Below are 23,497 nucleotides of genomic sequence, written 5' to 3'. Positions count from 1 at the left end.
TGTTGATTATCTTGTTATTTTTCTTGAGTATGGCTTGTAGACTACATTTTTTGTGGGATTTAAAAAGCCACCATTTTTTCCATTCAGCTTACAATTAAGCAAATTGCAAAGATCCTTAAGGGGGAAACAATTCCTACATTAAGTTGGAAGATTATTTGAGAAAGCTCCTCCTCCTCCTCCTCCTACTACTACTACCACCACTACTAATAATAATAATCTCCCCCCCAAATGGATTTTCCTAATTCTACAATAATACATAATCTTACAACTACATACTTCATAGCTCAATAGTTACATTCCAAACAAATAATTCTCCATCTGGAACCCTCAATGCAACAGTTACCAAACCAGATCCTTCTTCATATCCAAACTCCATTTCCTCTGAACCATCATCAACTGTAATCCTCTTTGGCCGGGATGACGAATAGGCACCAAATACACCGCAACCGCGAATCGTCATGGCAACTGCCGCACTTCTTTTGGACTCATAATCAAGTTCTATGATTGCTCCTCCTGAGTTGAACATCTTCAAAAGACCAATGGGAGCAAATCTAACACCATTTGACAATTCCTTGACAGGGACTACTGTAAAAACTTCATATTCTCTGGATTTAAGTGTTATTGGTAAAGATACATCCTTAGGAAGATAGACAACTTCTCCTGTAATTTCACATTGAAAATGAAATCCCATTAGGAAAATTGAGTAGGAAAAATTTTCAATCATAAAAGTAAACATCATTTGCCTGCATGAAATGCAAAACATACCACCAAGGTGGGAATATACAACAGCATCTCCAGTCCATTTCTCGTCGGCAACCTTTGGCAGATGATCAACATCTTTAGCCCTAATGATTCCGGTTATTGTTTCCGGATTTTCATCATGGATAAGGTTCTTTTTGCTAACCTTACACCATCCAGCTCCCTGACAGTTGAAGACTCCCACCACACCAGTAAAGTTGTTCAAATTCCATATCTTTAGAAGACTGCAAAACCAAAGAGAAAATTGTTAGGAAAAAGTTTTTAAAGTTTCGTGGAATCAAAGTTGTATGTCAAAGATTTTCAAATCTCCTAATGTACCTTTTACCATCTGTGGTAGGATCAGAAAATAAGCAATCCCTTGTTGGTCTTCCTGGTAGCTTAGCCCTCAAGATAGAACCATCAGGAAGTACAAGCTTCTTGAGAAGGTTAAAGTCATGTTGTCCAGGCTTGTCGCTGCACCATATGCGGATATGAAGCTATTACAAAGTTTCCCAAAAGATCATAGTTTCAAGTCAGGACTAACTTTGTGAAGCAAACGGTTATACCTGACATATATTGCACATCCCCCAACTGCACGAGCCGCTCCATGGTATTCAGCCATTGGGTGTAGGCTCTAACATACACAAAAATTTCACAATCAGAACACATTAGAACTTGATCATCATTCTAAAATTCAAAAAACAAGAAAATCATATCTATCTTTCTCACATGGAACATATCCCAGTCCGGCTGCATGAATTCCCCAAGAAACACTGTGTTGTAAGCAACCGATGCAATATGAATTGTGTGCGATGCAGGATCTCTTGGAAAGAAATCATCAGATGCCCTAATAACTGCAGTTCGCTTTGCGCTGCAACACGAATTCAAACACGACATTATTGCTGACAACTTTACAATAAGGCAAATGAGATTTTGACATTGCAATATGAAAGAACATGAAAGAGTTTCTATACCTGTATAAACCATCTGTATTGTGACTCATACAAGAAATGATTCCGTTGTCTGGGAAGTTCCTAGCAATGGATGCCTCCAATGCCTGATGGTATTTCCTTGCAAGTTTTACCCTTCCTCCATGTCCTGCTCCTAGAGTTTCAAGTATGTTCTGGACATCAACTTTGACTCCATTGATACCGGCTGATGAGAGGTACGAGTGGAGTTCATTGTAGAAGTTAAAAACTTTCTCAGGGTTCACAAGGCCAAGACCATTTGTGGTAATGCTTTTCAAGGCATCACAATGCTCAATTGACTCAACTCCTGGAGATGAAACAGGATAAGCCAACTTGGATTCGTAGTGATCCATTTCGGTAATACCAGGTCTAACACCACCCCAGTACCCCGTTATCGCATGCCACACATAAACATACCTGGGGTGTTCAAATTAGAAACAAAAAATTAAATTGAATTAAATTCACTTCCTAGCCAAACAAGCTTTCCAAATCAATAGTAGTAATATATGAATAAAAAGTGTTTACTTTAGAGCATGTTTTTCCTTAATTTCGGAAACTATATGGCGAAGTCCCAAAGCTGGATCCTCTACTCTGTGACCCTCTTTGCCATCTTTCTGGAATTTGTGATTCTCTTTGATGTGTGTCAACCTGTTAGCAAAGCTGGAGGACAGAAAAAATTTCAAAATATGGAAAATCAGTAACTTGTAGCTATAAACATAGATGGATTTTGTTTTTATACACATTCAGGATCAAAAGCTTACTTTGCTGTGTTATCAGCCTTGTATTCGATGCCATTGGGATCCATGCTGACCGATTGCCATCCGTCATCGATTATAACAAACTTGGGAGGAATTCCTCCTTTCTCTAGGCTGTAGAAGAAACACTTTCTCATTACTATTATCTTGTCTGATGCTAATTAAAGCCCAAAGTAGAGAGATAGAATATCCAAAATCAATACCTCTCTAATCCTTGCTTTACTCCCTCAGAAGTAACATCAGTATAGAAAGCATCCCAAGTACACCATCCGAACCAGTTCACCATGTCTGGCATCTGAACCGTAAGTGATAAAGATTAGTGGATAAAAAAAGGTTGCAAATATATAGCCACGGAAAAACAAGCTACAAGCCACTAAATTTTCAAAGAGAAACTTAACAAAATACCTTCTTTCTCTCGCGGTGACTGAACGTTAGTAAATGTTTCTCCACAGTCCTGTGTTGGGTGGAAATGCAACCAAGTCAATATTTAGAACCCGTTCGCAAGATCAAAACTTTCAATATATTTATTCTCATAGAAAATGGAAGGAGATTTGGGTCATTAAAACTTGTTTCCCAAAAAAATAAATAATAAATAAATAATAAAAAACAAAAACTGTATGATTAAGAACAACTTAGATATGAAATTTCCATTAGCTAATGACATTCGAATTAAAATTTGCCTAAAATAAACAGTTCTAACACTTACTTGACTGCGTTTGTGATGACATCAAATGGGTTTGATCCAGCTCCAACAAAAACCAAATGACTACCACCAAATTCATCGACAGCAGGATCTCCTGTGAAGTTCCAAAATTATTTTCATAATTCAAAAAACAATTGGAAGCTCTTGAGAATTGGCTACATGTAATTGAATTATTTTCGTTTTTCTTCCTTTCTTTACCACTTTCCAAACAGATTTCAAGCTCATCATGTTCATTCCCTTGAAGAACAGCCCTAAAGTCACCTTCCAGAATTGGTAAGAAAACAGTGTATACTGAAGATTCATCAACTCCAACTCTGCCTCCTTCATCAGAATGAGAACCTCCTGATTCTGATTGTGATTCAACAATCAAGAACTGGGTCTCAAACGGAATATCTTTCCCGCAAGTACCCATCCTCTGTGTCATCCACCACAACTTGAATCGAAAAACACACATAAACCGCAATCCCCTGTTAAAAATTAGCATCATTTCGTAGAACAAGGAAACCCCACAAAAGAGGAAAAAAAATAAAAAATAAAAATCCAAACTTTAGCACTTTGCATATCACATTAATGAGTGTAGATAAAAAAGATTGGAACTTTACTTAAAACCGAGATCAGATTTCAAAAATAAAGTTGTAAACTTTACGATTCTCCTCTGAATTTCTCCAGCAAAAGAAAGCAGACAAAGAAATAATAAAGAGAAGTTAAAAAACATACTGGAGCTTGCCAACAGGAAAGACCCTCCGGCAACCCATCTGGTCGGAGGTGACACCGACGAAGGCCCCATTAGCCAATGCACCACCGGTGGCCGGAGTGACCACTATATTATCAGGTACATCCACCAACACTGTATTTCCCAACACCGTAAGCTTCCCATCAGCCACTGAAATCCCTGCTCCAATCGTCATCCTTGTTTTCTTTTCTTTTTTGGGTTATTGCTGGAAAACAAAAATGATATGAAAATGGCAACAACAACAACAACAAGAAGCAAAAGTGTTTCACGAGCAGAGCTACGCTTAAAATGCCTTGGCACAAAAGCTTTGTCTTGTGGGAGTCCTATTTATAGGAAGCAAAAAGCAATGAGGTAGCTGAAAAATCTCATGGAAAAAATTTTCATAAACAAGGCGTCATGCAAATATGAAATTGCAATCAAGGAGCTCCGTTGAATTCGGTAAAATGGGTCTTTCCTTGGCTATTGTGTCAAAATGAAAATAAGTAAAAATAGACAAAATAAATAAAAAGTTGAAGATATAAATAATACAAAATAAATAAAAAGTTGAAGATATAAAAAAATCTCTTTTATTTATTTGGCGGGAACATTAACTTTCTAACAATGTTCATTGCAGCTTTGCCACCAATCTTTTCCAATCATTCATATCATTTCAATCACGTCAGAAAATGATTTTACCAAAAACAAAAATCGCATCACCAAATGGTAAAAGCAAAATAGGGAAAAAAAAAAAAAAATTTCTTATCTTTCACTTTGCTGCACGTGAACTGACCTGCCTTTCCAACATCAATTCCAAACCGTCGGATCCATGGGGGCCAAACCTTTTGGTTTTCATTATATTTTTATTATTTTCTTGGTGATTAAAAAAAATTATCTTTTAACAGTATCATATGCATCATATCAGAGTCCTACACCCTGCAACATTGCAGTATGGGATTTTTAAACATAAATAAGAGAGTTTGTCAAAACCCACATTACAATTTCTCTCCCCTTATAAATGTCATGACTGGGGGATTGTTTTCCGCTAGGCTGCTACTTTTTTCGTCTTTATTTTTTTTATTTTGTTATTTTTCTTGTATGTTGTGTGTGTGTGTCAGCACGCTGCAGAATGTTGATTGATGAAACAAGTTTCAACGTCCGTTTCTGGACCATGCAATTCTTGATGCCGTTATTCAATGAAGTCGTTATTCAATGAAGTCGGGCTCATATTATCCCCACTGACGTGGCAATTAAGCGGAGAATAGATGGATATGGCCATAAAAATCTGTTGACTTAATTTAGTGGTCCATAGCCAATAGTTTTGGGACAGCTAAGAGGGGTAGGTGGGGTTCATAAAGTTTTGTCATGGTGGAATATACGTGGGAATGAGGTGGAAACTAATTAAAGATTGGAATAGAAAGCCAACAGGAAACAGCATTGCATAATTGCCATATGAATATGAATATGAATAATTTATGATGATGAATCAATTATATAAGCAATGTCATGGTCGATGCAAAAGTGAGAACAAAGTATTTGGAGCCACGTCAGATGGATCAGATCCTACTTGGCATTTATAGTTTTTATACGTCATTTAGCTTTTAGCTTTCGCTTTGGCAATTGACAAAGTAACTACCTCCTTTCAAACCATAATGTTTTTAACTTGTAGCAATTATTTTGTATTTATTATATATATATATATATATATAATATACCACGTCAACCATATATATTAATATAAACCACTTGTGTTTGTTTCATGATATATGATATTTTTATTCTTTCTTGCTACATTCATGACCTATGAGATTGGTTGTATTTTTCTTTGACCATGATAATCACCTTCTTCTTTTTCTTTTCTTTTTTAATATTTTTTTTTATTTTTTTTGTTTGTGATTTTGGAAAACAGATTCCCTCAAGCAGGATTATATTTCTTATAAGCTATATCAACCACTCAATGTGGGGTGAGAACCATGTTATTCTTTTGGGGGTTGTGCGGTTTCTTTTATAACATAAATTGTTTGCGGGGTCAATCATATGATATTCTTATAACTATTTGAAATATAAAAATATATATGATATAGATAATCAAGCAGAAGAATATCAATTGGCTCGCTATAAGCTACACGTGTATATAACTATATATGCTGTTGTAATTTTATAAGCCATCTAGCAACAACCTCCATCCATGGTCTTTACAATTATATAAGAACAAGAACAAATACCAAAAAGAATGTAAGAACAAGAACAGATTCCAATTCTGTATTTAATTTTTTTTGGATGTTATATTTTTTTATAAAAAGTACAAAATCTATATCCCTTTAGAATATATGCAATAGGTTACTTGTAAATGACCAAACTTATTATCCAAAGAAAAAAGAAAAAAAGAATTACCAAACTCCAAATGAAAAAGCTATATAGGACAAACATGAGATCATCGCTCATGAATATTTTCCATCACCCAAAATAACTAAACTTCTTAATGGGCTTTCATGGGCTCACAAGCCATGTCCATGACAATCTACAACCATGCATACAACTTCTTCGATCCAGTATGTCAAAGCCCATATTTATGCTATTGGAAACCCAAAAGTGGTAGCATTTTGCAACTGTTTTTTAATTTTTAAAGGTAGCAAATTTTGCATTGAAAGGCAAAAGACAAATAGTTGTGTGTAAGTATTTTCAAATAAAAAAGCACAAACACTCGGTCACCCACATTTGCCCTTGTTTAATTTTCTTGGTTTCCTTATCCTTAAGTTGGAACTGTGGGGTACTCACACCATGGACCAAATACCAAAATTGTTAGCGAAACAAAAGCATGTTGAAGTATATATACCCATGTTCTCATGTGTCTTTGCTTAATATATATATATATATATTTGATAATGAAAGTAATACACCATATATATATATATATATAATACACCATATATATACACATATATGCCTCGAATTTCAAATTCACTAATTTATGTAATACATATATATATACATATTGAATATGGACCTTTAGAGTCGTATTTTTTTCTGAATTCAATTTGATCTCCTTGAGAACTGAAGGGACAGAGTGGTGGCATCTATTATCCAGAATCATGCATCTTTTTGTTTCTTTGAATTAGATTATTACTAGCTACCTTAACTGCATGCCCATAGGCCCTCTTAATTGCCAGCTATGTATCTCCATAAGATGGTAAGCATGGGCCCAATTTTGCTGTCCTTGTCTTTGTCTGGTATTGATACTATATGGTAATAGGTTTAACTTGCATATATATATATCATCAGAAATGGCACTGACCCCTTTGAAAACTTTTATGGAAATAGTAAACTTAACCAAGATGACAAAAATGAATACACATCTCTCCTGCACTATCTTCCAACAAAGCATAACTTATCCTCAATTTAACATGGTGGATGTATGTGCATGATGTTTTTGGTCCCCCCTATCTAAAAAACCACCTGGAATTGCAGTCCACACCAAGTTCCATCCTAATTTCTTTTGTTGTTTGGATGCATGAATATATATATATATATTCACAACGGATGTTCATATGCACATTATGGTGCGGATCAAAATTCAAGAGTAACCATGAATTATATGTAATGTGGAGCTAACTTGCACCGTGATATATACATCTCAAGGCATATATGGTAACAAATCTATATCTATCACCAATTTTTTATCATATCAATCCATGGCTTAAAACTAAAATAATACTAAAGACATCAAAATGTTTATTATATCATGTGTTATGATGATGGATTTATCTATCTTTAAATTTATTTAACTAGGCTGCATTTATTAAAAATTAAATTTTAAAATATTTGCTTTTAGAAAAATAAACTTAAAATGTTGATATGATATTATTGGTTGTTAATTTAAAATTACCATCTGATAAGAGATATATATAAATACAACTTTGCTTGTAATGCGTGCCAAACCCCCCATTGTAACGTGCACACCATTAGTCGTTTGGAGACAATATATCAGTTTATTAGCCAAAAAAACTAGTGGTATACACATTATGGTAGGTATTGCACCGTTTTTTTAGCAAAATTCTATATTCCACAAGGCAAAGTTGGTGTCCCAAAAAGGGATTATACATGTATAATTTTATTATGATAAATGTTGCTGTTCACGTTATAACAGGACAACATCTAATTATATATAATTCATGAAAGTATTGTACATATTTTATCTCCTAATAATATGTATTGCTAATAATATGTAATTATTGTCTTTATCATAATATAGATGTCAATGTCCATTATAACAAAATTATATATATATATATATATGTATATTCTTTTATAGAAAAAAACACAAATTTAGATGTAATCAACACATATTACATGTAAAAAGACACCTATTATGCGTAATGTAAAATTTTTTGGAAAAATTTTGTCTGAATTAATTTATCTGATGAGAGCAAAATTTTACAAATGTCTATAATCGTTTTCTCAGGTGGATATATAACTTTTTACAAAATTTAAATATTATGTATTTCCACGGATTTACATGTAATCCTTGCTGATAATTACATTTACTAGCATGTAAATATATCAAGATTTTTTTTAAATCTATATATCAAGTTGTTATAATTTTCCTCTATATATATATATATATATATATATATATATATATATGATCCGTTTGCAGCTGGCATCTGCACCATGTGGTTTATATTCTGAAGGATCAGAAAACAAGGTACAAGGAAGAGAGACACAATATTTAGTATTATTACCAATTAATAATAACAATAATAAAAAGGAAAAAAGAGAAAGACACACAAGCACACAGAAAATTACACAATTTTCCAAAACAGACTGACTTAGATATTTCCCAAATCAAATTAATTAAACATCTTTATATGTGCGTGGCCGACCCCTTTTTTCTTTTTAATTTCTTGAAGGGTTCTCAGCACATATTCCTCAAATAACATGGAGTATCCATGAGTTTAGGTAATATATGTCATATTATTATCTAAATTAACTTCTTACTTGGATTATATGCGAACCATTTCCTCACCAACCCCAATATATGTCTCTGAAAGCAACAGGATCAGGATGTGAAACATAAACCCCTATACAGTTCCAAACCATTTGATTAATTAGATTCAATCCTAGCCAGCTTCAAGACAAATAAATAATAATATTAATACCGAGTATCCAACATCAATATTGCTTGAATATTGGAAACCCCACCTTCACAGCCTTAAAAGAACTTTTAATTTGTTCTTCCAGTAGGACAAAAGCTATGTGCTCATGTCAAGCTATGTGGTCATGTTCAAATTTAGGCTGCATAATATTCTGATCCTCTGTCCCTCTTATATGAATATGAAATAGGAATATATTTGCCATTGGGGGACCCTGCTTATTTATATTATCTATATATTTATCATTTTTCTTAAGTTGTGTGCTACTTTTTTTTTTTGTGGGTCGTTGGTGGTGGAATTTTGGTATCCATTTCAAACAACTAATTTTGCTTCCAGTTTAGCTGCTTTTTTTCTTTGCATAATAATTAATCCATAATTTGTTGGAAAGGAATTCATAATTAATAACGTATTTATTATCATCATTCTACATAATAATCTTGATACACAAATTAGCTTTTGGCCAAGTATAGTATTAAGTGTGTGGTGTAGGGCTATGTACTTTCCTATACATAGCAAAAAGTATAGTTGAAATTATATACATAGACAATTAAAATGTCAAAAAATGTATATAACTATAAAAGTAAGAGCTAAGTATCCTAACTTTCCTAAGATTTAAAAATATGAGGTGTGGTTTCAACAAATGCTAGTGTGTGTGTGTGTGTGTATATATATATATATATATATGTATATATATTTGGCCTACATACTTACATTATTGTGCACAAATATTTACATGTAACTCATGTGAAATCACCAATCTTTCATCGGATAAGGTTTGGCCATGTCCACTCTATGGCACTTATGCAAATAAATATACTATAGGAAAATTAATATATAAGCATACATGAAATTTCTTTTTATTCACGAATCTTGATATATCAAATCATTTTGTCACTCGCAATAGAGCAACAAAAAACATCTTATTACTAATGATAAGATGAATTTTGAATAAAAATATTTTATACATGATTTTTAAATAAGAGAATCACAGTGTTTTTTAATTTTTATTTTTTGTGGTAAGTAGAAAAGCACGGTGTTATATGAATATATATATATATATGATGTAAGACATTATACAACGAGGCAAAAACTAAACTTTTATGGTAATTTGCTATCATATATAGAAAAACAGTAAAACTTTTAAATGCATGACAACATATAAAAAAATATATATATAAAAGGTTGATGTGCATGTTATATAATATATAAAATAGTAAGTTAACATCAAAAAGTAGAATAACTAACTTGTCTTCTAAAAATAGCTACAAAAATTACCATTGTTCCAAATTGAGCCAAAGTGGGCAGCAATTATATCGATCAGTCACTATCAAAACTTGCACATCCACCGAATAGTTTTCAGTGGGAATAAAATACAGATTTGATCTTCAATGTCCAAGTACAGAGACCTAGCACATTTTGCTAGCCATACATCAATATCTCTGAAACTATGTGCTTTGCAAATTGTAAACCTTTTTAAGCTGTGGGTTTCACAGTTTTGCTTTTCCACTTTCCAGCTTGTTTTGAAACTTTTTTGCTTTCCCTTTAAACTTTTTTTATGGGCTTTTCTTAAATTGAAACGGGTTTTGAAAATAATTGGGACAACCCATGTGAGCAAAAAAAAACGTGGATTACACCCCACCCAAAGATATATACATGATAGATACTTGGAACCCACTTATCCATATTCTTTCATGCTATAATTTTTTTGGTTAAATTTCATGCTTTAAAATTTTATGTACAGCTTATCACCCAAAATTTATAGATGTTGAGATATCCATCTCAGTATTATCATTCATCACTAGGGTGATACATGGAATTATTATTTATTCATCTTACTCAAATAATCAATTAGTTTGTCAAAATCATCCAACTAAGCAGTGATGAATAATAATCATATATCCACCCACTACAGTGAAGCAGAAGCTAAATAATAGAAACTAAATTAACTTCACTTTTGATAATATTGTTTATATTTTTGGTTTTCTGTTTTTATTTTTAGTTTGAGAGATCAAACTTACATAAATGATAAACAATTATTATAATATGCATTTATTATGATGAAAAAAAAAATGTCAATCAAAATCAATCTCATTTTATAAACAATTTAGCTAGTTTCTTTAAGAATTTATTTGGTTTATAAGATAGATAGAATAAGAATTCTTAAAATTTTGATATTTTTTTATTTGGTTGGATTTTTAAAATTTTTTTTATATATTTTTATGAAATTCTAATTTTTTAAAATAAATAATTGTTATCCCTTCTAAAAAATTCAGAATTTGTATTTTATAAAATACAAAAATACAAAATGCGCTATTATACGTGTTTTTTTTTTTTATGCTTTGATTTTTGTTAGTCTCATATTATTTTTTTTGCTTTTTTTTTTCCTATCAAATTAAATAATAGAAATAGATATTTTATTCTATATTTTTTTCTTAAGAATTACTAATCTTTAATTTTTAAAAATAGTTATTTTTTTAACAAACGTAACCTAAGTTTATAGTTAGGTATAAAACCTAACAATCAAGTGGTATACAACTTTAAAAGAAAAAAAAAAACTGAAAATCAAAAAGTAAAAACATCATCAATCTAGTACCAAGACAAGAACTTGTTCAAAAAGAAAGATGAGTGAGATTGGAGTAATTAAGTTACATTATCCAATAACACTCCATTGACAAGCAAACATTATCGCCCATGAAAGGCAGTGTTAGTGAAGTCAGCCCATCCATCATTATGATACCTAGTTAATTAAATTTTCATTAATAATTTTTTTTTGGTAAATCATTTTTTTCATTAATAAATTAAACGTGATTATAATTAAGTAACTAATTAAAGTCAAACAAGAAAATAATAATTTATATATATATATATTGTTCAGCATGAATTCTGCTGGTCCTGAAAAATTCATGGTAAATATAATAACCACGTGCATTCTTTTTTTATTTATAATAAATTCATTTTCTTAAAAGACTGCATTTGTACTAATTAATAGTAGAAGTGAAATTTGATAGATAACTCTACTAATAATAATATAATAGACACGTACAATTTTATTTATTTATATATAAAAAAAAAAAATCCTTTCTAAGACTATGTTTTTCTACAGCAATTGGTAGCTATGAAATTTGATAGACAACTTTATCAATAATAATAGACTTGTTAAAAAAGTAATCAAATGAACTCCAAGAATGAAAAATTAAATAAGAAAATTTTAAGTTTGATAGATAAAAAGTTGAGGAGGTAATTTCGGTTGACTGCTATTATCATCTCTCACCTAATATTCTAGTTGATTAAAATATAATATGATGAAAAATACAATTTAAAAACAAAAAAATCCATCATGGACTTGCATGCTACTTAATCTTCAACTTAATTTATTAATGAGTTTGGTGGGGGCAAAATCATACCTATTTCTGATCTATTTAATTAGTAGCTAAATATATAAGATAAAAGGCTACAAAATACATGAATAAAACTTACTTATACAAACATTTCAATTTCTCTTTTGACTCCTTTTATTTTCTTTAAATGGTGTATGGTTGGCCAATTGGTGTCTGTTTCTGAAAAATGCTTAATCAGGAAAAAGAGAAATTTGCAATTAACCAACAAAACCTAAAAAACCAAACCCAAACCAAAAAGCTTCTAGAAGCATTTATATCTTGTATGGTGTAGTTGGACCAAAGATGAACAGAGAGGTAACAGCTTTTTGTATTTTGATGTTAAAGAAAAGACAATGGGCTTCTAGAAGGCCTATGTGGCCCACTGAGTGAGTGTATGTGTGGCCCACGCTTGGGTGAGCCGTCCTTTTCTTGACAAATATTATATATTTTCTTTCTGAGCGACGTCGTTTTCATGAAACTGCATCGCTGAATGCGTGAGTTTCTTTGGTGTGTTAGTGTGGTGTGGACCAGAAAACGAAAAGAGCGTTTGAATTAAAAAGGATCAAATGGGAGTCCACAGGACGGAAGAGGACTGGGTAGAGCATGTGATTGTGGCTCTTAGCTGAAATTTGGCCTTCTAGAAACTTTAGGCACGTGGGACTGTTGGGGGTCTGTGTGTTCGATAGTAGATAGATGGACACGTGTGAGGTACACAGTAGGTTGAGAAGCAACTTTTATTATAGCTTTTAATTTTCTTCTTCGGTTTCGATATTTTTGCCAAAAGGTTTTGATTAACTTTCCTTTCCCTTTCAATTTTCTAAAGAATAAGAAAACATAAACAAATATATATATATATATATATATATATTTTGGGGAATGTTATATAAGGAAATTAAAAGCTAACCGATTTTAAACATTTTGGTTTGCTTAATTTTTTTAATTTATTATTTTTCATTATTGATGATGATTATTGTTAAAATCATTACAAACATAATAATTACTAATATGATTTCTATTTTAAAATTTTAATTTGAACAATTAATTATTGAAATATGTAAGATTAATTAATAATATTTGTGTGTGATGATAAATAGTATTATTTTCAATTTTCTTTAGACTTGGAAACAAATAATATACTCACATTATTCACTAATAATTATTTTAAACCTGATTTATATCTAAATACTGAAAAGTAATATTAATTTTTTAGGCAAAAAATAATCTAAATAGAATGAAAGTATAATTCATGTCCAAAGCTTCCAATATAAGTCTAGATACATACATATATATATATATATATATACACACAGAGAGAAGATGGGGCAAGTTAATAAAAATTGAATCACTAATCACCTTGCAGATTTAAAGTTGCATTTTAATAAGAGAGACTAATAGTACGCTGGTCACTATCAAAAGGTGTATTATTTGGTTACTCTTAAAAAAAAAATAAATAAATAAAGTGTAGACTTTTTTTGAACAATACATTTTTTCTTCAAAAAAATAAAATAATAATAATAATAATAATAAATGGATATGATTTTTATTGTAAAATAAAGGACGGTTGGTTGACATTAATACTGTAGAAACACTTATAATGTTTTTTTTTTTTTTTAAGCTAAAATATAATTTATTTTTTTTTTTATCTATTTAATACTCGAATGTATTAATTGAATAAAAAACCTTTATGGGATATAACATTTACCTTCTAGAACATATTTGCAAATAGTAGTACAAGGAGCATAAAAGAATCCGCATAGCTACGTCATCACCCCCTGAAATCCCCACAAAACCAAGGCTATGCACTTTTTACTGGATTTCTTCCACACACGGTATTTTATCGTGCATCGATCTTCGTGCCTGCAAAACGCCTTTCTTTTCCTCTTTCTTTCTCTCTCTCTTTTCTCTTCCTTCTTCTTTGACCCCTATAAAAAAAAAAATAGGAAAACCATTTCCATTTCACACACACACAGAGAGGGAAAAAAAAAAAAAAAAAAAACCACACACACAAACACATAGAGAAAAACCCAAAAAGCTTCCATTTTTCCTATTCCTTTCTTCCAATTCTCAAAAAAACCCAAATGTCCGGAACCCTAACCCTCACCGCCGCTACGACCCTATTTTCCTTGCCGGAAAATCGATTATCCTCCACCCACAATACTACCCCAGCGTCTTTTACCAAAACGCCCTCCGCCGCTCATCTTCGCCGCTGCAAGGTTTCTGCCAGGGCTTGCACCGAGACCCGACCCGAGACTTGTCGTTCTAGGGGTAGCCTCTACGAGATTCTTCGGATCAACAACAACGCTTCTCAGAACGAGATCAAGTCCGCCTATAGAAGCCTCGCTAAGGTTTACCATCCTGATGCATCGGTTTCTCATCCGGAATCCGACGGCCGAGATTTCATCGAGATTCACAACGCCTATGCTACGCTTTCTGACCCGGCTTCTAGGGCTCTTTATGACCTTTCATTGGGTGCTCGTCGTCAGAGGAGACAAACGGTGTCGTCTTCGTCCTCGTCGCCGTTTGACTTTTGCCCGACCCGCAGATGGGAAACGGATCAGTGCTGGTAGAATTTGCTCCGATAGCGTCAGACTTTTTAACCCGGCGATACAACCAGATATTTTTGGCCATTTTTCTTTTCTTTTTTTTTTTTTTTTTTTGGTTTAAGTGGAACTAAAGCTTCTAAATTTAGTATTATTAGCTAACATGTAATGTAAATGCCCAAAAAAAAAAAAATCACTTTTTATAATATCAATGTAGAGAGTTGAGAGATAAAGAGTCATGTAAATTCTTATTGTGCTATTAAGATTATTCTTTTTGGGGTTTCTGAATATCTTTTTTTGGACTAAATTCTGCAACTTTAAGTATGGAAATGGTTTTGATCAGTTAAAAAAAAAAAAAAGAAAAGAGCATTTTTTGTGCTATAATAATAGGAAGAGCTTATTAATTAATTAATTATTTTTTGGCTTAAAAGTTTATTAATTAATTCAGCAGTGATTTTTCTGTCAATTTTTTCATGGGTCCAAATTCTTACTGGTTTTATGTGGCTGTTTTTGAAAGAAAGTTGGTTCGTAATTCTTCAAAAATGTTTGTTCACATTTTCCATTCACCTTAGAAAATTAAAATTATTTTTCAGGTGTGCAGTCCATTTCTTCTGTCTTATCTTTCTTTTTCCCATTCTTAGTAAATACAAGAATCATAAAAGTAAGGTTTTAATATAGTAAATTTAAGAGGATATGAGCTGTTAATTTTTTCGTCGTTCTTTCCAGTATAATTTTGTTAAATTGATTATAAACATAAGAATTGTAATCAAAGCCAATCTAGGATAAAATGACTGCAAGGCTTCCTAGACCAGAATTGAAACCCCCCATAAGGAAAATAAATTAAATAAAAAAAAAAAGGGGTGAAACTATTGACACATGCTTTTGCCGCAGTTTCAAGATAATGCAAAATTTCTTTTGAACTCAGAAAGACATTTCACAAATGAAAAAAAAAGATAAATTACAAAGAACCCCCCCCCAAAAAAAAAAAAAAATTATACCTAAAATAACAATAAAAATAAAAAGCTCACTAGAAACATAAACCGACTCTACATGGTGGATGAGAAAGGGACCCTTTCACTAAAAGATCACACATAATGGACATGCTTTTATACAAACTATAGAGGGTACCTCAAGTAAAATTGCTTGCTTTTCCTTTTTACTTTTCTCATTTTTGTGCACAAAATGGTGAGTTTTGGGTACAGCCTTCATTTACAGGTCAGGAGCACGGAGTTGATGACGTGCATGACCAGTCGTATACTGGATTGCTCCGCACCAGTCATCGTAGGCAAGCTACGTTGATGATGAAGTATCTGATATACTTGCTCAAAGATCGGCCGTACATGCACTGCAATTCTAGGGTCTGCTGGGTTTATGGCGGCTGCCACGTCTGTCATCCATCCCAGTTTGCGGGGTGTATCATTGCCGATGTCACATGCCAATTGTTGTAAAAGAGAAAGCAGCACTCCTTGGCTTAATGGTAGAGGAACCATCGTTAATAACCCCCGTAGATCAACCTGTTGACAACCATACATCTGTTAAAAACCTTATCCCTGTTACAAATGGAAGTTTTAAGACATTATCGAGCTAAAACCATACCTGAGAACACAACCATGATACAATGGTCACATCGCTTCTTTGTAGAGCTCCAGTGAAGGCCTCCTCATACTTGCGTTCGGATATCAATCTCGACAGCTCCTTTGTTGGATCCATGGGCATCTCCACCTAACATAGATAGCAAGAATGCATATACTTTAGAGCGAACCAAATCCTGTCGTAAACACCAGTACTACAACACGTTTTCAGTTTCAATTTTCTCTTGCAAGAAACCCATTAAAAGCTTTAGAAAGAGGGCAAAACCTTCTCATGGAGACCACCCAAAGGTCCATTACTTAGTTGGGATACCAATGGAACGCTAGTGTTCGCTCCTGCAGCTGCAAGAGCTATCAGCTTCCTCTGACTATCAGCCAACTCTCCACTTAATGTTTGAGTCACCGTTGATGCGGAACTAATGGCTTCCTGCGAAAAATATCAAACATTTGAAATCATATTGAGTGCACGACTTAAAACAACACCAAACAGGACAGTGGTACAAACAATTCTGTATCATCATGCGGCCGGAGCAACTAAATTTCACAATTAAAGAAAACATAAAATTTTAATTGCATATATTTCCCACAGCTCAAAGTCTTCATGTTGTTGCTCTTATAATTTGAATTACTATATATAATTGTGAAGAACCAAGATTTTTAATCCATGAAATCTCCTTCTTTTTTATTTATTTATTTTTTTAACAAAGGAAAAAAAACAACGAAAATAAGGACAAGAAAGCTTATGATACAAAGAACATTTGCAACCCACTTTTTAACAGGAGGTAAGTCTTTGGTAAAAGTATGCATACCCTTAAAGCATGAGCCAAAGGAGAATGTGAGGACTCGAAATGCTGCTGAGCTGCATTTGTGTGTTCAGCAAGTCCTTTCTGGAATGTAGCATCTACTTGTTCAAACATGGCTTTGCATGACATTTCAAAGCCAGGGATGACTGAAGCTTCAAAACTAGACTTTAGAGCATCCTACAAAGGAGATTAATTGTTAGTCCTATTAGATTTCCCTACAACATCATAATTATATATTATATTTATGGCCAAACATTGTCAGATTAAATACACAACCTTTTCGAATAAACTAAGTCAAGGTGAACTTATACATACCTGAAGTGCTTGTTTGCCAGAAGTTTGAAACTGTGCTTGGATTTGTCTAGCAACTGTAGCCTCAAGTTTTGAGTTAACTGATTTCTCCAATTGATTCACTGCTTTATCACCCACTCCTCGCTGCAGCACAAGACTAAATTAGATCCCAGTATGGCAACATTTTGGAGAAGAATAAGATTTTCATAATCCTAACCTGGAAGGAATCTACAATTGCTGAAGATATTGTTTTCTCAATAGTTGGTGTGATTGTGCGAACTACAGCTGGCCCAATAGCTGCAATTTCCTTCTTCAAAGTTTTCTCTAACAAGGTTGGTAAGTCCTTGTTCACAAAATTACTAATTAGACTAGTTATTTGCTGTGTACGGTCTCGTGATAACTTCTCATTTTTAGCATTCTCTTCTTGGAAACGAGCCCACAGAGCATCATTGTTCGCCTTAACAGCCTTCTCCATGCTTTTTCCAAGAGCAGCCTCCAGTCGTCTCCCTTCCTTAGTGACTGGGACAGCAACCATCATAGTCATCTGCTTCTGCATTTCCTTCTGCATGGTTACTAGCTGCAAAAAGAGACATGGCACCAAAATTTTAATTAAATTAAGAAACCGATAGAAATATGTACAGGGTTAATGTGAATGTCACATGCACTAATGTTTCAATGCAAAATAAAACCTTTTTTAATAAAATATAAAGATGCATAAACATGTAAGTTCAAAAAACTTCAAATACTGAGTAAAAAAGACAGAAAAACAAAGAATAGGACTGGAGATACACGAGAGTAGCATGAGAAGGTTATTCGAAGTAACACTGATGATAAATCAACATCAAAAGAATTAATAGAAAAAAATAAAAATAAAACAAAACTAAACAAAACAAAAAGTGTTAACAGGCTGGAAAATATCATCTATTTCTAAAACAACAAAGGTGTTGTCCACAGCCACCTACTCAATCTGAAAATGACTATATATTTCTTTCAACTACACTAATGCAGAAAGTATTGCAATAGTGGTAATAGGAAACTTCTAAAACTCTGAAATTTTGAGTAACTACCTGGTTAAGCATCTCCTGCATAGACATAATTTGAGGAAATGCCGCTTCCAGACTTGAATTCCCAACTGGTTCACCAGAGGAATCAGTTGAATTGAGCACACTTGGAGATGAGGAAGGACCTGAAGCTTGATTGCTTCTACCCTTTTGTTTTTTCGCCTTTGAGTTCGGGGTCTGTATTGGCATAGCTGTTGCAGATGTAGATGATTCTGAACCCTTCCCAGATACATCTTTCGTGGAATCCTGGTCTTCCTCACCTGTATGAGAAGGTTGGGCCAGCTGCTCTGAATTGCTGCCATCACCAGCCTGCCGAGCCTCATCTGCAATATAAGTTTCAGCAGATATCGCCCCACATTCTCGGGCCATCTCAATTCCAAGATCTGACGCCTGGGAGCAAAAATATTTTTCTTTAGTTTCTGAAACAATATTTTGATGTTCTCCTTGAGGACCATATTCATCAGTATGAGTAGATCTTGTTTCACCCACAACTTTAACCTCCAACTCAGCATTACTCACATCACCATTAACAACTACATCTTGGATATTTGCCTCATTTTCACTTTTTCCATCAATAGGTTTGATAGAATCAGAGGATGAAGCTGCCATTAGAATCTCAGACGGAGTTATCAGATGAGTTGGGTGTTTAAACATGACAGGGGGATTAAGCATGCCAGACATATCATCCTGCACCACTTTCTTCTCATCATTCCTTGAATCATCAACCAATGTAGGCACATCGGACAGGTTTGCACGTATAGGGTCCATCTGCCTGTCAACTGAGTAATCATTAACTGTTTGATCTCCAGCATGCTCATTGAATGAGGGACCTGGCTCAAAATTATCTGCTGGACTCCTTAAACCAGAAAGTTTCCCTGACAATCGAGGGCTCAAAGGAAGAGGTGGGGACGGAACACAAACAATTTCAGCATCACTAGTTGCTGGTGTCAAAGCGGCAGGTTTCAATTCTGTATTCCAAGTGGCAGTTTCTTTTGAAGTGGGCACCTCAACTGTATTAGAGCTTACAGGATATCTCCCTGCAATTGCATTCTCAGAGCCAGTTGGTTTGAAAGCAGAAGCAATTCCTGGGATCTCACTTGACTTTGCTCCAGTTGGGTCCAAGGTAGCAAATCCATCAACACTAGTAGCATCACGTGAAACAGTGGAATCAGATTTATCTAATCCCACATTCTCAAGTGGGGGAGGCAAGCACTGGGATAAATCCAAAGCATACTGCTGAATAGCCTGTGTCTGAACACAATAAACCTGAACAATATGTTCACCATGAGGCGAAATACTTGTCCCAGTAAAACTCAAAATAGGCATGGTCACTGTAAATTCTGCTATGTAATCCATTCGTGTTGACACTGGATTAGGACCGTATTCCAAGTGTACAGCATATATAGCATTTTTCTTAGCATTGGCAAGTAAGAGAAGGCCTGCTTGAGGCAATGCAACAACTTGATTAAAGAATGCCTCCTCAATTCGAGGTTCAGCTGAACTCTTCAAGTCTAAGGTCTGGGTACATTTCCATGAATCACCATCACTAGGCAGCAACCATCCTTCTTCACTTGCTGAGGCCAAAATCTTCACTTCCCTATTCAACGGCCCCTGCATATATAGGTTTTATGTAATTAATGAAACAAGCCACAACTTGCATACTTATTAAACAAGCTGAGCCACAGTGACTCTGTTTAAGAATTATCTAGGACAATTGTACTATCAACCATAAAAGGGTATCATGAGCATACTGCTGTAATAAGTATAATGTGATCTGGCCTGTGAGGAGCAGTCAAGAATGTAGCTGCATTAACAGGCTGACCATCGTGGGGTCTCAGAACAACAAGTGGTTGTGCCTTGCGATCTTCCCAAATCTTTATCTGTATCCAAACATGAACTTTGTCTGATCATTGAAATTCAATTGCCATATACAAATGATGAAATGGGTTTAAAAAGATGTAATGCTGTGTACATATGTATGAAAATGACTAAATACTACACAAATAAGTATTCCACTCCACTACATAAATTGATGCATTAGACAAGAAACACTTATGAAATATCAAAATAAAAAAAGGAAATGTTAAGTAATTAGTTTGTTTAATTATCACAAAATAAACTTATATCCAAGACTTTACATAATAAGGATACACACCGTGCCATCCATAGAAGCAGAAACCAAACGGGTGGTCATCCATTGGCACATTGACAAATCAGTCACTTCTGCATCATGCTTGCCAACAAATTGCACCCCATCAATAAGCTTTTCAACAGGACATTTAAGAGGTTCCTCAGCAGAAAAGGATTCAACTTTTCCAACCTTCGTAGTATCAATTCTCAAAACACGTTTTCCAAACCCAACTACCAAAACTTCCTGTATAAAAGTGCCCAAAACAATTACAAGTATGAAAATATTGACAACCTTCTTCACATCCAAAAGTAATAATAATAATAATAAAATAAAAAAATAAAATAAGAAAACAGAGGGGTAAAAAGCATTAAAAGCAAATAGCTATAAACCTTGATCAAGAATATAAGCATTACCTGTTTGTGACAATGCCAACAAATTCGTGGATGTGAAGCGTCCCCCTCTCCAACAATTTGAATGGCAATAACAATCTTTCCTGTGATTTGTGGCGTTCCTTCATCATCTGGACCTTCAGAAATTTTCCATACAAAAAGGCGTCCTTCTATACTCACACTGCCAAAAAACACATCAAACAACCAAAAGACAAACCCAAAAAGAGAGTAAAATTACAGAATTGAGAGCTACCTAGCTAAAAGATGAACATCCTCCGCAAAGAAAGCCATGTCCGTAACCCTCTGACAGAAGAAGATATCACATAGGTTAACCAAATGACAATAACAAAAGCAATTCATATTTATTTCTCTCATAAAATAATCCTGATTCCAGGATAAAAAAGTAACACCTGAAAATGGACAATAGAACCCCCTCCTAGATTAGAAATTCTCCCTTTTAGAAAATATAATATGTACGCACACTCAGAAAGAGAGAGAGAGAGAAGGTAATGAGCAAAAGTACCCAGCTCAATAAAAGAACGATCCAACTCCAACCAATAATTAATGACATCAAACAACAAATACCTAGATGATAAAGTAATAGCACCAATGCACCTTTTGCACAACCACCACTACGCTATTTACATTTACATCAAGTAAAAATACTAACAAGTAACAATGATATTCCAACTTTCAGATTCCAAAAGAAAATTACTGGAAGAAGCTAGTACTGAAAACAGTCTCATAAAAACAGTTTAAAATGTTTGCATTACATCCACAAACATAAACAATCATAGCTATACCAAGTTACAACCAGTTAAAAAACTAGTAGACTAATAGTTAAACCAACCGAACTAATCAAGATACTCTTAAGTCATTTAATCAGTTAATCAATAGCATTCAAAGTATTTTACAACTTAAAATTTTTATTTCATTAATCATATAGTCAATATTACCATCTACTCCTTAGCACAAGCAGTGCAATTAACCACTACCACTACTGATCTCATTTTCCCGACATAAAAAAACCAATTAATTTCAAACACAAAGAAACAAATCAAAACCACCATAATATGAAATTAAAAACAAACCTGAGTATGAGCTCTAAACAGAGATCTCAATGCAGTATGAATATTAAGAACCCTAATGTTCCCCTGCTTCAATCCATAGCATATATACGACTTATTCACTGCAATTTGGCGGCCCAGCACCAGCTGAGGATCCGAACCATACTTGGTGATCGGAGTGACTTCAAGCTGAGGCTGTACTTCACCTTGCAGCCTAACATCCACATCATAAACCACGTGATCGCCGATCAAATGCCGGCCCTTGGGAAGCTTACTGCTCGGCATTCGAATCGGGCCCGTCGGAGTTATGCCCATAGGGATCGTGGGCACCACCGGAATAGCTCCGGCGGGCCCAGAGAAATCCGTCACGCCGGATGTGGCTTGCGGAGGCAATTCCATATTGGGCGACGGAGCACCAAGCAAGGCCATGATTCTGGCACCAGAATTGGGATTGTTGGGATTGTTGTTAGTCGGAGAAGGAGGAGGAGGAGTGGCAATGTTGTAATTAGGTGGAGGTTGGAGAGGCGGCGTAGGATACGAGAGAGACCTCTGGTGGTGCAAGCTAGAGGGCTCCTGAGAGTAAGGGATTTGGTGGTGGGGGTGAGGAGGTTGATGGGGATGAGGGTGGTACTGGAACTGGTGAAACGGCGCGGTATTGGGAGGGTAAGAGAAAGGACCAGAAGGTGGAGGATAAGACGAAGGTGGGATTGGGAATGGGGTAGAAGAACCCAGATTGGGATTAGGGTTTTGGGAAGTGGGTGTTGGTGGGTTTGTGGTTTTAAAGAACTTATGCATGTCAAATGCCTGTTGCTGTTGATTTGGATTCCCAGGGGACGCCATTAAAAAGCAGATCAAAAATTCCAAAGAATTTTTGGATTTGGGAAAGACAGAATTTTTAGAGAGAGAGAGAGAGAGAGAGTTGATTTTGAAGAGAGAGTAAGAGATTAGAAGAGTTATGATTAATGATTCTTTTTTTTTTTTTTTTTTTTTTTTTTTTTCTGTTTGGCTGGTGGAATAAAAAAGGGGGGTTTGTTTTTTATTTTGCAGAGTGAGATCTAAAGCTTTGAAAGGAAGAAGAAGAAAGAAGAAAGAAGGGGCTTTGGAAGCCGCAAAACTGCTTTAAACAAAAATAACAATAATAAAAAACTAAATTATTAAACGACTTTGAAGTGAAGAGGTGGTGACTTGGTAAAGACTAATCGAGTATTATCAAAGCCGATCAT

At 34.1% G+C, this 23,497-nt stretch overlaps 3 protein-coding genes across 3 annotated transcripts; 1 reads left to right on the top strand and 2 right to left on the bottom strand.

Moving 5' to 3' along the window:
- On the bottom strand, nt 1-4,843 carry LOC107417578 (probable galactinol--sucrose galactosyltransferase 1). The gene is made up of 14 exons (XM_016026188.4): nt 4,667-4,843; nt 3,882-4,102; nt 3,363-3,631; nt 3,168-3,258; nt 2,867-2,915; nt 2,665-2,756; nt 2,468-2,575; nt 2,232-2,366; nt 1,713-2,123; nt 1,468-1,609; nt 1,305-1,372; nt 1,078-1,212; nt 766-983; nt 1-660 (listed from the first exon to the last, which is right to left on the bottom strand). Exons 2-14 carry the CDS (start codon nt 4,070-4,072, stop codon nt 278-280), a joined length of 2,292 nt encoding a protein of 763 aa, XP_015881674.3. The 5' UTR covers nt 4,073-4,102; nt 4,667-4,843; the 3' UTR covers nt 1-277.
- A 9,333-nt stretch (nt 4,844-14,176) lies between these two features.
- Nucleotides 14,177-15,233, top strand: LOC107417135 (chaperone protein dnaJ 11, chloroplastic). The gene has a single exon (XM_016025710.4). It carries the CDS (start codon nt 14,482-14,484, stop codon nt 14,968-14,970), a length of 489 nt encoding a protein of 162 aa, XP_015881196.1. The 5' UTR covers nt 14,177-14,481; the 3' UTR covers nt 14,971-15,233.
- Nucleotides 15,031-23,497, bottom strand: LOC107417410 (enhancer of mRNA-decapping protein 4). The gene is made up of 12 exons (XM_016026032.4): nt 22,299-23,497; nt 21,461-21,510; nt 21,232-21,388; nt 20,843-21,061; nt 20,439-20,567; nt 18,694-20,298; nt 17,844-18,203; nt 17,651-17,770; nt 17,342-17,512; nt 16,801-16,959; nt 16,540-16,665; nt 15,031-16,457 (listed from the first exon to the last, which is right to left on the bottom strand). The coding sequence occupies exons 1-12, from the start codon at nt 23,112-23,114 to the stop codon at nt 16,149-16,151; spliced, it is 4,221 nt and encodes a 1,406-aa protein (XP_015881518.3). The 5' UTR covers nt 23,115-23,497; the 3' UTR covers nt 15,031-16,148.

The sequence above is a fragment of the Ziziphus jujuba genome, chromosome 1 (genome assembly GCF_031755915.1).
Source record: "Ziziphus jujuba cultivar Dongzao chromosome 1, ASM3175591v1".
NCBI lineage: Eukaryota > Viridiplantae > Streptophyta > Magnoliopsida > Rosales > Rhamnaceae > Ziziphus > Ziziphus jujuba.
This window is presented reverse-complemented; position numbering and strand designations above follow the sequence as displayed.